Here is a 13869-nt window from a genome sequence, read left to right on the forward strand (position 1 = left end):
CCATATGGTCTAATTCTCTTCCTATGGTTTTAACTCAGTATCCATTGAAGTGAATAAACATTTTGGGCTGAGCCGCTTCTCCAGGACTGGAGAAGAAGGGGGAAGGTGCCAGAATAAAAAGTGGCGGTAGGGAAAGAGGATAGCTAGAAGGTGATAGGTGAGGCCAGGTGGGAGGGAAGGTTCAAGGGCTGGAGAGGAAGGAATCTGATAGGAGAGGAGTGTGGACCATAGGAGAAAGGGAAGGAGGGGACCCAGGAGGAAGTGATAGATGGGGGAGAAGAAGTGAAAGGTCAGAGTGGGGAATAGAAGAAGAGCAGAGGGGGAAGGAATTTTGTTTTTACCAGAATGAGAAATCGATCTTTGTGCTATCAGGTTGGAGGCTAACCAGATAGATTATGAAATGTTCCTACACCCTGAGGAACAATATTTGCTGTTGTATTTTTAATACTTGAAGAGCAGTTATGTGTTACTGTATTTGTAAATTGTCCTTGGTTCTTGTCAAGGATAGTCTGTAGATTGGGTTATTAGTGCCGGACTGCTGCTTTGCCTGTTTTCTCCATATCCCTCCCTTTAGTCAATAGGAAAGAATGATTGCAGCTACAGCCTTTTATTCTAATCCAGTAGCCCATGTGAGAATTACTAGAATTTCAAAATTTTTCTTATTTGTTTTATTTTTTATTGTGATATGGCATGGATGTGCCCTTCCGGCCCTTCAAGCCGTGCCACCCAGCAATCCCCTGAGTTAACCTGAGCCTAATCACGGGACAATTTACACTGACCAATTAACCTACCAACCAGTCAGTCTTTGGACTGTGGGAGGAAACTGGAGCACCCGGAGGCAGCCCACACGATCATGAAAAGAACGTACAAACTCCTTACAGGCAGCAGCGGGAATTGGACCGGGGTTTCCTGTACTGTAAAGCGTTGTGCTGACCACTACGCTACCATGTATTTTGAACTTTGGTGGTGGGTGGGGGACTTGGTCTCGTAGCTCGGCCACACTGAGGTACCCATTCTGCGTTTGGAGATGGTTGGTATTTTGCTCAATTTATTTATTTCACAATTTTATGATGGTTGATGTCCATACTGTTTTGAATTTTACCAATTCTAAAATATCTTTACCACTGTTGTTCAAAGATATGAACTAAAACTAATTATTTTTTGTAAGCTGTAACTCCTCTGGTGTTCAGACGTTGAGGAAGTGTTCCAAATTTCTGCTAAACTGTGGAAATACATTCTGAGCTGGGGCTTTGAGAATAAGCCTGTTGTATTTTATTAACTCAGCTGGATAAGAGCAAAAAAAATCCCACAATCACAGCAATACATACTTTACTAAGTTTGGCTTTGAAAAGTGTACTGCCCCAAGATTGAGGCCGCCATCGGTCAGGGTCGACTGAATATTGTGTCCTAGCTGACTGGATATGCAAGTCTGGGCAGTACGATAATGCAAGAGCAAGCTGTTGCCCATGTAGCAAGCTCCCCCTCTCCAGGCATCTGATGATCCCAAAGGCACCTGTGACATCGCAGGAGTTGCCAGTCAGCATTGAACAAAACGTAGGACTGCTTTAGTGGTTCCAGATCTGGATTTTCCCTTGGGGTTTTCTCCCAAACTCTTCCCCACGAGTGGATATAGACGCAAGGCAGCAGAGGTTTGAGATTAGAGTTTTCCCTCTTCTAGATGAACTGCTGATCTCAGCTGACGAGCCCCATTTGCCTGATACAACTGGTTTTAAGGTGCCAGTAACCCACCTTTCCCCCTTCTGTCAGTAGCAACGGTTCTGCTGGGCTTAGTAGCTAAGCACCATGTGAAGGCCAGGAATGGCACTTGGTTGTGAGAGGGTATTTGAGGTGCACGCCATTGAGAGCATTTCATAGATCCTGGGAGCTTAACTCCATTTCCACCCCTGGCTATGGCAGCTTCAAGATTAGATTGAGCTTTATTTGTATAAAATCCTTTAAATGCATTTAACAGGAATTCTGCAGATGTTGGAAATTCAAGCAACACACATCAAAGTTGCTGGTGAACGCAGCAGGCCAGGCAGCATCTCTAGGAAGAGGTATAGTCGATGTTTCGGGCCAAGACCCTTCGTCAGGACTAACTGAAGGAAGAGTTAGTAAGAGATTTGAAAGTGGGAGGGGGAAGGGGAGATCCAAAATGACAGGAGAAGACAGGAGGGGGAGGGATGGAGCCAAGAGCTGGACAGGTGATTGGCAAAAGGGATATGAGAAGATCATGGGACAGGAGGTCCGGGGAGAAAGAAAAGGGGGGGGGGGGGAAACCAGAGGATGGGCAAGGATGATTCTCCCTCTGTCCCTCTGACTACACCCCTTGCCCATCCTCTGGTTACCCCCCCCCCACCTTGTCTTTCTTCCCGGACCTCCTGTCCCATGATCCTCTCGTATCCCTTTTGCCAATCACCTGTCCAGCTCTTGGCTCCATCCCTCCCCCTCCTGTCTTCTCCTATCATTTTGGATCTCCCCCTCCCCCTCCCACTTTCAAATCTCTTACTCACTCTTCCTTCAGTTAGTCCTGACGAAGGGTCTCGGCCTGAAACGTCGACTGTACCTCTTCCTAGAGATGCTGCCTGGCCTGCTGTGTTCACCAGCAACTTTGATGTGTGTTGCTTTAAATGCATTTACTATGTTTCAGCATCATCTTGAAAATAAGGTCCAACATTTGGTCTTTTAAAAATTTCCCTGCAAGGCTTCAGTGTCGATATTCGTATTCCAGTCTCTCTCCACTCTCTTGTGTTTCTACATTCTTAATATTGAGAAAATGATTATCACTTCTGGTGGCATTGGATGACTTCAACTTGTCCACATTGAACTGTCTTCATCACAATTTTAATCAGCTACTTAGTCAAATTGTAATCATGTGCTTGACGAATTGTTGATAAAAAATGACTTGTTATTCCTGTCTTTTCCGGAATGTTGCAATTTACTTTTGGTTTGAGGTGGGGCTGTGGGGGAGAATTCTTTCCCTTGAACTTAATTGCTACTTGGTGGGTACAGTATAAACAAGTAACTTCTGACATGGTGAATGCATAGACATTGCTATTGTACTAATATTTTGCGAAGGGTGCATTTCTTAACTATTTAAAACATTGTTAAACCTTGTGTCTCCTGAAAACTGCTTCATGACATGGGTGGCGGGCTAGTGCAAAAACCACATGGTGCACTGGATGCTTAAATTCAGTCCATGATCTCATCATCCGAGAATGCTGTAACCGGGATTGTTATGACTGGAAGTCATGAAATGAGCAAATTTGCTGGGGAGCTGGCTGACTGTAGCATTGAAGAAAAAGACCTTGTTAAGAACTTGCTACTAATTTCTATTTTAAAAATGAGAGACCTTCATCAGTTTGTTTTTAATTTTATTGAGATACAGTGCAGAGTAGGCCTTACTAGTCCAATGAGTCGCTCTGCCCAGCAATCCTAGCCTAATCATGGGACAACTTACAATGAGCAATTAACTGACCAACTGGTATGTCTTTGGACTGTGGGAGGAAACTGGGGCACCTGGAGGAACCCCAGAATGTACAAACTCCTTACAAGGCAGTGGTGGAAATTGAATCTGTGTGACCTGTACCGTAAAGCGTTGTGCTTACCACTACGCTACCATGACACAATTCATCTGAATTGATTGTGGATATTTACAGAGCACCAGACACAATACTGGAGGAACTCAGCAGGTCAGGTGGCTTGTATGAAAATGAATAAGCGGTTGACATTTCGAGCTGAGATCATTCTTCAAGACTGTAAAGGAAGGGGGAAGATGCCAGTGTCAGAAGGTGGGGTGGGGAGAAGCTAGAAGATGACAGGTGAAGCTAGTTATATGGTGAGAGGGGGGATTGAAGTAAGAATCTAGGAGGTAATTGGCAGAAAAGTTAAAGGGCTGGAGAAGAAGGAATCTGACAGGAGAGGAGTGGACCATGGGAGAAAGGGAAGGAGGAGGGTTACCAAGAGGCAGGTGAGGAGAAGAGGTAAGAGGCCAGAGTGGAGGATTGAAGAAGGGGAAGGGGGAATATAATTACTGGAAGTTGGAGTAATCTGATGTTCACGCCATCAGGTTGGAGGCTACCTAGCTGGAATATGAGGTGTTGCTCCTACAACCTGAGAGTGGCATGAGTGTGGCAGAAGAGGAACCCATGGACTGATTGTTGGAATGTGGGTAGTAATTAAAATGGTTGAATCCAGGCAGTCCTACTTTTTGTGGATGGAGCAGAGGTGCTTGATAAAGTGGTACCCCAGTCTATGTCAGTTCTCACCAATATAGAGGAGGCTGCATTGGGAGCACCAGATAGAGTAGATTCACAGGGGAAGTGTTGCTTCATCTGCAAGGACTATTTGGGGCCCTGAATAGAGGTGAACAGGCTGGTGTAGCACTTTAGCTGCTTGCAGGGATTAGTGGGGAGGGGCAAATGGACAAGAGAATCGCAGAGGGAGCAATCCCTGTGAAAAGTGGAGGGAGGGGAGGTAACGATGTGATGGCAGAAGTTCCAGAGAAAGAAGTGTGGATGCAGAGGCTTATGGGGTGGTAGGTGAGGACAAGAGGAACTCTATCCCTGTAAGGCATCAGGAGGATGGGGTGAGTGTGGATGCCTGGGAAATGAGATGCAGGTGAGGCAGCATCAATGATGGAGGAAGGGAAACTGTGTTCTTTGAGGCAGGAGGACATCTCTGTCATGGAAAGAAAAGCCTCATCATGGGAACAGATGCGGCAAGGACGAAGGAACTGAGAAAGAGAATGCCATTTTTACAGGAGACAGGGTGGGAAAAGGTATTGTCAAGGTAGCTGTGGGAATGGGTTGATATATAAAGGAAATCAGTAGACAGTTTTATCTCCAGAGATGCAGACAGTAAGATAGACAAAAGGGAGAGACGTGTCCAAAGTGGACCAAGTGAATTTAGGGATGACTCTATCTCTCATTGACTTGGAATTTGAGATTCTTCGACATGGTTTATAGGCACTTGAATATGATGTAGTGTTGTTTTGCAGTTCTCAGAGCAATTCATTGTAAACTCTTAGGGATGTGTTTTTTTTCTGTTGCTGTAACGAATAGTTAACAATGTAAGTCACTACTGGTTCTAATTACACTAGACAACGAATTTTTCCGAAAATGTTTCTTCCTCAGAATTTTTTGTTTATGATAAGCCGCTTGAAGCTGAACACAAATATAATTTCAGACTTCTTGTATCATGTAGGAATTTGGAAAAACAAGAATTTAACTTTTATTCAATGTAATGCATTTAATTGCATAACGGTGATGATGCTTTGCATTAGTTCAACTGAGCTAAAAATGTTGATGACTTTTGTTCATACTCGGTGTCTGAAGCTTTTCACTTAAGTGTCCAACAATAATCAGCCAGCATTAATGGATTCCAGTTGCCCTGATACTGTTTCTCCATGTCCGCAATGTCCTGGTGGAACCTTTCGCCATGCACGTCACTGATGGCGCCAAGATTTGCAGAGACGTCCAAATGGGAATGCAGGAAATGAATCTTTAGTGACATGTTGCATTCATGGTTTTTGTATGCTTGAAGCATGTTGTCAACCAGCTGCATGTAGTTTGGTGCTCTATAGTTGCCAAGAAAATTTTCAACAAAATCCTTGAATGCCTTCCATGTGATTTTTCTCTGGTCCCACTAGGCAGTATTTCGAATTGCCTGTCATTGATGACCTGTTTGATTTGCTTGAGCATGTTGACAACCAGCTGCAATAATTATTGACTCTATAATCACTGGCTCCCTTGAAAGGTTTCTTGCTGTAACTGAAGTGAAGGAGCTGCTTTTACATCTAGATGCAGATGTAAATGCATGTTATATTGCTCTCTGCAATTGGAATCCACAGGATGATAAATAGGCCACTTCTAACTAATCCCTTGTTTCTTTTGTCCACTTGCCATGCTTGGCAGCACACCTAATGTTTTGCTCTGCAACAAAAAAAATGAAACTGTTTTAAAGTAATTATTGACTGAAATTTAAATCAACGTCTTACCTTCTCCTCTTGTGCCAAGATGAGGCCACCCTCAGGGTGGAGGAGCAACACCTTCTATTCACAAAATAATCTGCAGACGCTGGGGTCAAAGCAACACTCACAACACGCTGGAGGAACTCAGCAGGTTGGGCAGCATCCGTGGTAAAGATCGGTCGACGTTTCAGGCTGAAACCCTTCGTCCTGACACCTGTGAACACCTTATATTCTGTCTGAATGGCCTCCAAACGATGCCATGAATATTAATTTCTCCATCTGGGAAACAAATTCCTCCTCTTCCCCCTCCCCCCCCAGCCTTTCTTTTCTCCACTCTGACCTTTTACTTCTTCTCACCTGCCTACCACTTCCTCCCAGGTCCCCCTGTCTTATCTGGCTCCTATCAGATTCCTTCTTCTCTAGCACTTGACCTTTCCCACCCACCTGGCTTCACCAATCACCTTCCAGCTAGCCTCCTCGCCCCCACCTTTTTATTCCAGCGTTTTCCCTGTGTGTTCCTCTAGATTTCCAACATATGCAGACTCTCTTGTATTTATTATTATGTTCCTTGTTCTGAACTTATTTTTGAATTCAGTGGCCTTTTGTGGCCATTAGATATTTTGAATCCACATGCCAATATATCGATCCTTGTAGAATAACAGCTGCTACTATTTCCTAAAATCAGGGGCTGCAGGAATGGGTGCTCATACTGGACACTCATACAGTGGGCACCACTATTACAGCTTTTGGTATCAGAGTTCAGAGTTTAGTTCCGATGTTTATGGATTTTTGTCTTCAATTAAACTCAATTCAACTGCTCAATAAAGTAGATTAGATTAAATTAAATTAAATTAAATTCATTTCAATTCAACTGCCTATCTTTAACTCAAGGGATTCACCACTCTCCATATTTCTTTTCCCCCTTATTTGTATTTTGTAGGCATCAAAGTTGTGACTTTCCTAATCTACCAGCACCATAGATCAAGAGACAAGTGGTATAATAAGAGGGCACAGTAGCATAGTGGTTAGCACGGGACTTTACAGTACAGGTGCCTGGGTTCAATCCCCATTACCGACTGTGAGGAGTTTGTACGTTCTACCCCATGACCGTGTGGATTTCCTCTGGGTGCTCAAGCTTCCTATCATAGTCCAAAGATGGACCAGTTGGTAGATTATTTGGTCATTGTAAATTGTCCCGTGATTAGGCTAAGGATGAAATCAGAGGATTGCTGGGCGGTGTGGCTCGAAGGGCCCATTCTACGCCTCATCTCAATAAGTAGGTGGTTCGCTGAGCAGTGTGGCTCTTTGGGCCAGACGAGTCTGTTCTGAGCCGTATCTATTGAGGAAGTTGGACTTCCCCAATCTCTGATCTTTCTTGACCAGGCTTTGATCTTAGTTCCCCTTTGTCAGATCATTGTGAAAGGCAAACATTTCCTCTAACACCTTTTCTCCTCCCCATCTCGTCTTTTTGACACCCAATACATTTATGGATTTTTTTTTACCAACAATTATGCTCAATTCAACTGCCCAATAAATTAGATTAAGTTCAATTCAATTTACTTCCTCCCTGATGGTGGGAATAAGAAGAGGGCATGTGTCCTGGGTGATGGGGGATCTGTAATGATGGATACTGCCTTATTGAGGCATTGCTCCTTGATATCCTGGATACTATGGAGGCTAGTGCCCATAATGGAGCTGACTGAGAGTACATGAATCTTCCTTCATCGTGTCATTAGCTTCCTCTTGTTCTTCACTACTGTCAGTCATGCAAGTTCTGGGTGAAGACTCGGAATATCGTCGTACTCAGAGGTCGAAGGATTCTTCATTGCTGTTTCTGTGATTTTCTTTTTGACCAGTCAGGGTTGTTAGTCCTGAGCTGACCCCTCAAACCCGGAGGGCCAGCGGACTACTCTTAATCTGCCTTCTGCCCTTTGACCTGTTTGGAATGCGTGACCTTACCAAGAGCCAAAGCACAAGGCCAGCCAGCATAGCTCTCCGTGTCATTGTGGCATTCAGGTCTTCAAACCCTACGATAAGGTTGTGGACCTTCTGGAAGATTAATATCTGGTGTAGTCACCATGCATTAAAAATATTTATCTCCAAAATATGTATATAATATGCAACCTTGAGATTCGTCTCCTTACAGCAGCCATAAAGCAAAGCCACCAAATTGTACCCATTCTGGAAAAAACCATAGAACACCCAGTGTGCAAAAAAAAACAAATCTTGCAAACAATAAAAGCAACCAACTAGCATTCAGAAATGAACACAAAATAGATTTTAGTGTCTGTCTCACAAAATTTCAAACTTTTGAATGAGGCATATTAACTTCAGGTAGCTGGCAATGCACCAGATAGAGCATACTGATCAAAACATTGACTTCATTGTCCAAGTTGCTTAGGTAGAAATCATTGTCCTTGAGGAGATTTGGTATATCACCTGAAACACCTGCTAATTTCTGCCATGGAGAGCATACTGACTGGCTGCATCACTGTTTGGTATCGGGGGTGAGCGGGTACGGCACAGGGTCAAAGTAAGCTGCAGAGAGTTGTAAACTTAGTCATCTCCATCATGGACATTAGCCTCTGAAGTATCCAAGACATGTTTAAGGAGCACTGCCTCAAAAATGTGGCATCCATCATTAAGGACCTCCATTACCCAGGATGTGCTCTCTTCTCATTGCTATGATCAGGGAGGATTCAGGGACAGCTTTTTCCCCCACTGCCATCTGATTTCTGAATGGACATTGAACCCAGGAGCACCATCTCACTACCTTAATTTCTGTTTTCGTACTGCTTAGATTATTTAACTATTTAATATACATATATATAGTTAATGTACTTCAGTTTTTTCTCTATATTACCATGTATTGTACTGCTGCCACAAATATCACAATATATGCTGGTGATATTGAAAGTGATTCTGACTCTGTAATCTGGAAAATGGGTAGGATACAGCAGGGAAGTATTCTTAATTTTCATGTGTATTTCTTAGCATGCCTTGCTGTTTCTGATGTAGGATGGTCTTCTTCAACATCTGTTCAAAGACCTGTTGTATGTTGTAAGCTTTGTCACATCTGGCATTTTCTTAATTCTTTCTGGAAACTAGTGGAGGCACTGGTAGATCTGATTTAACAGTTATGATGTATGTAATTGCTACCATCTTTCCAGCAGCTAAGTGTTCTCTGTGTTATACGAGATTGGTACTGACCTGAAAGCAATTACCTTAGATTTTAGTTGGCAGTTCTAGCCAAAAAAATCGACTTCTGTAGCACTGTACAGAGACTGTGTATAGGATTAAAATAATTTGCGAAAGTTGTTGATCTGAGTTAAATATTCCACAAAACTGCAGATTCAATGGTTCCATTTAATATCAGAAAATGTATTCAGTATATAACCTCAAATTCTTGCTCTCTACACAACATCCACAAAATAGAGAGAAACCCCCCCAAAAAAAATGACAGAAAGATGTTAGAATCGCAAAGCCTCTCCCCGTGCAAAAGCATCAAGCCTTCCCCCACCTGCCTCTGCAAAAGCAACAGCCCTCCCCCCCTCCCAACCTGACAAGCGAGCAATAGCAAAGCCCCCAAAGGGACCATGATTTAGAGTCCACCAAAAATCATTGTTCATTCCAACATGCCACAGGTTCTCGCTCTCTGTCTCTAATAATGGTTAAATAAAGGTAGGGGGAAGAGAGGGAGTGAGAGGAGGAGACCTCCGGCAGCCGCACACACAGACTCCCTAGTTAAATGGGTTTACTATATGTATTTGAATAGAGCCTTTGTGCATTTGACTATAGTAAGTAAAATTAAAGTGGCATGAATGGTGAATGCTATCTGGTGGAAATATTTACATTGTGTGAAAGATTTATGGCATAATGCTTTCTCAATACTTGGGAAAACTAAATTGGTAAAATGTAATCATGCAATCACATTATTATTCTCTTCAGTATTAAAAGTTTTTTGTTTTGGGTCTGTAAAACCCGTTACGGTTTTAAAAAGAAGATCCAGTAAAACTCAATTTAAGTTGTATTGACCTGCTCTGTTGTAATGAACACCATATACTCATCTTCATTATTTATAGGCCAAATAACAGTTGGCTTTTGATATTCTTACAGTAAAAGATAAATCTGCTCTTTTTTTAAAAAAAAGTCCACGCCAAATCTGGAAACATTTAATTTAATTTAATTTAATTTATTGAGATGTAGCGCAGAATAGGTCCTTCCAACCCTTAAAGCCACGCCACTCAGCAATCCCCTGATTTAATCCTAGCCTAATCATGGAACAATTTACAATGGACAATGAACCTATCAACCAATATTTGGTCTGTGGGAATAAACTAGAGCACTCACGGGGAGAACGTACAAACTCCTTACAGGCAGCGACGGGAATTGAACCCAGGTTGCTGGTACTGTAAAGTGTTCTATTTTAAACGGACATATTCTTCTTTCATGAATATGGAAACTACATGCTCAGGTGATATGCTTGAGATGAAGATAGGAAAGATGCTGGGAGTTTTAATTCATTCCTAAAACAGTCTTTGCTAAGTGAAAGTGAATTGTGTGTAGTCTAATGTGTGAGATTAAACAAAGAAGATGAGTTTGTCGTTTATACCCCTGTGTTAAGATTGTATACGTCCAGAAACTGCTGGGATGTGAAGGTTACTAAAGCAGATGTCCTTAACTGGGAAGTCAAACCAGGGACGGACATTCACAGTGAATGTTAGGGTCCTGGAGAGTGTTGTAGAGCCAAGGACCCAGGAGTACAAGTTACATAGTCCCCAGAATGTTCCAGGTATATTTAGATTGTGGTAAGAATTGCATTGTTCTGGGCCTAGAGCAGCACACAGACCAAACTTCCTCTGAAAGACATCAGTGACCTATGCAGGTTTTCTAATAGTTTGCCTTGGAAATCGTGTCTTGAGATTACATTGTTATACTATCCCAGTACTGAATAACATGAGCTGTTTGAAGGCCATTTTCAAAGGTTTGCTTTGCGTACTACTGATCTGGGTGCTCAGCAAACTGATCTGTTCAGATTTATCGACTATAGCTCAGCATTCAATACAATCATCTCTTTAAAACTAGTCAATAAGTTCCAAGATGTTGGCTTCAATACCTCATTGTGCAATTAGCACCTCAATTTCCTCACTTGTAGACCCCTGTCAGTTTGGACTGGCAACAACATCTCTTCCATAATTTCTGTCAGCACAGGTGCAGCACAAGACGACTGTGTGCCTAGTCTCTCACTCTACTCGCTTTATACTTATGACCAGAGAGGGCAAGCACAGCTTCAGTGCTTATTTTAGTTTGCTGATGACACCACTGCCATTGACTGAAACAAAGGTGGTGGCAAATCAGTATAGAGGAGGGAGATTGAAAACTTAGCATGTGGTGCCACAACAACCATCTCTTACTCAATGTCAGCAAGACCAAGGAGCTCCTGGCGAAGTGTTTCGGCTCGAAATGTTGACTACTTTTTTCCATAGATGCTGCCTGGCCTGCAGGGTTCCTCCAGCATTTTGTGTGTGTTGCTCGGATTTCCAGCATCTGCAGATTTTCTCTTGCAGAGGAGCTGATTATTTACTTCAGGAGGAGAAAGCCAGTCCTTATTGGGGGATCAGAGGTGGAGAGGGTCAGTAACTTTAAATTCCTTGGTGTTATCATTTCAAAGGATCTGTCCTGCCCAGCGCATAAGTTTTGTGAAGAAGGCACATCAACACTGCTACTTAGAAGTTTGCAAAAAATTGGCATGACGCCTAAAAATTTGACAAACTTCTGCAGATGTGTGTGGAGAGTATATTGACTGATTGTATCATATCCTGATTTGGAAACACCAATGTCCTTAAATGGAAAAGCCTACAAAAAATAGTGGAAGTGACCCAATCCATCATGAATAAAGCCCTCCCCACCATTAAGCACATTTACATGGAGTGTTGTCATAGCCTCCATCATCAGGGACCCCATCATCCAGGCCATGCTCTCTTCTTGCTGCTGCCATCAGGAACAAGGTACAGGAGCCCCAAGATCCACACCACCAGGTTCAGAAATAGTTATTACCCCTCAGCCATCAGCCTCTTGAACCAAAGGGGATAATTTCATTCAACTTCACTTGCCCCATCACTGAACTGTTCCCACAATCTTCTTTGAAGGACTCTTCATCTCATGTTCTCAATACTTATTGCTCATTTATCTAATATTATTTATTTCTCTGTATTTACTGTGAATGTCTGCAAGTAAATGAATCTTAGGGTTGTAGATAGTGACATGCAAGTACTTTGATAACAAGTTTACTTTTGAACTTTGAACTTGAAGACAACCATGTGAAGCTAATTACATCAACCATAATTGTACAGAATGGTGAGAACCTTGTTCCCATAAATACATAATGAAGGGCAGCTCCTGCTAGTGTTGCCCACATTAAGGAACAAATAGAAACCGTGGCTGTTATGACATTAACATAAAAATGAAATACATCCCCACCTCCCATGCCAATCTCTCTCTCTTCCGCCCCCCCCCACCCCCCAAGTTAATATCTGGGAAATAATGCACAGTTCCTGTTGATTTGTTGATTTAAGTGTGGGTTACCACCTATATTACTTAAACTGATTGGACATGTATTATTTTCTTGCAGACTTTTACAGCATGGTGCAATTCGCATTTACGGAAGGCAGGAACACAAATTGAAGTAATTGAAGAAGATTTTAGGGATGGCCTCAAACTAATGTTACTTTTGGAGGTGATATCAGGTGAGGAATTATTTTGCTTTTATGCCTAAAAGAACCATTCTCAGTTGGATCTATTTATGTTCAATTAAGTTTGGTTATTAATGCATCTAATTCTACTTCTAAGTTTCAAAATGGTTGAGTTGATTCCCGATCTTGGCAATCCATTTGCAAAAGTTTCGTCATCATATGAAGAGACATTATCAGTGCATTGTTTAATTGCGTTAGGCTTAGTGAACAGCGGCTGATGATGTCTCCTCACATGGTGACAAAATGTTTGCAAGTAACTTGCTATAGATGCTGCCTGACTCGCTGAGTTCCTTCCACATTTTCCGAGTTATTTTCAGAGTTTCAAATTTTCCTGTGCTTGCTACTAAAGGCTATTGTTTGGGGAAACTTGTGAAAAGAACCTAAGTTACCTGCTCAGAAGACTGATAGTGTTGACAATTGAGGAAGACTTTACATTTATTGACACAAAAACAAATAATTGTCAAGCCAGTGATCCCATTTAGGAAGGATGTAATCATTTCCCCATTTAACCAGCTTGAACCATTATTATGAACCAAGATTAAACATTGTATAATTTCACCAGCATGAAGCAAGGCATAGAACATAGAACTTGCTGGGGCATGTGGGGCTATCAGCCAAGGACGGCAGCCCTCCTCGGAGAAGGAAAACTCTGGTTTTAAACCTCCACTGCTTTGCAGCCATACCCACCCATGGGATAGTCTTTGGGACTAAACCCAGAGGAAGAACTCCGGAGCCAGGTCCCTAAGGCAGTTTGATGTTGTTTACAACTTGACTCTGGCAACCTCTGCGATGACACTAGTGCTAGGCTATATTGGTGCTTGCCCTTCTCTTGGACTACATCAGTGATGTGGAGAGGGGGAAACTGCTGCAGGGGCAACAGCCGGTTCTTCAAATCTTACCACCCAGGCTTGCACCCTGGAGAGGACACAGTCCACCAGAGGCGCAAACCCATGATTCCCTAGCTGCCTACTATATTGTTTAGCTGATCCAGCACAACATTGCGGGCTGAAGGGCCTGTTCCTGTGCTGTACTGTTGTATGTACCAAACATGAAATTTATTCTCAGTTTGGTAAATCTGCTTTATTATGCCCTGAAAAATATCGTCTGGGAATACTTAAACGAGAAAATCTGTAGATGCTGGAAATC

The 13869-nt window shown here is 42.6% G+C and overlaps 1 protein-coding gene across 5 annotated transcripts in view; it reads left to right on the forward strand.

Annotated features, from left to right (window-relative positions):
• LOC134354591 (alpha-actinin-1-like) overlaps nt 1-13869 on the forward strand; it is a 156392-nt gene that overhangs the window by 43540 nt on the left and 98983 nt on the right. For all 5 annotated transcript variants that reach the window (XM_063063566.1, XM_063063567.1, XM_063063565.1 and 2 more), the window contains exon 2: nt 12603-12717. In XM_063063566.1, coding sequence (XP_062919636.1) covers nt 12603-12717 — 115 coding nt within the window. The remainder of the gene's footprint in view (nt 1-12602; nt 12718-13869) is intronic.

Source organism: Mobula hypostoma, chromosome 12, assembly GCF_963921235.1.
Source record: "Mobula hypostoma chromosome 12, sMobHyp1.1, whole genome shotgun sequence".
Taxonomy (NCBI): Eukaryota; Metazoa; Chordata; class Chondrichthyes; order Myliobatiformes; family Myliobatidae; genus Mobula; species Mobula hypostoma.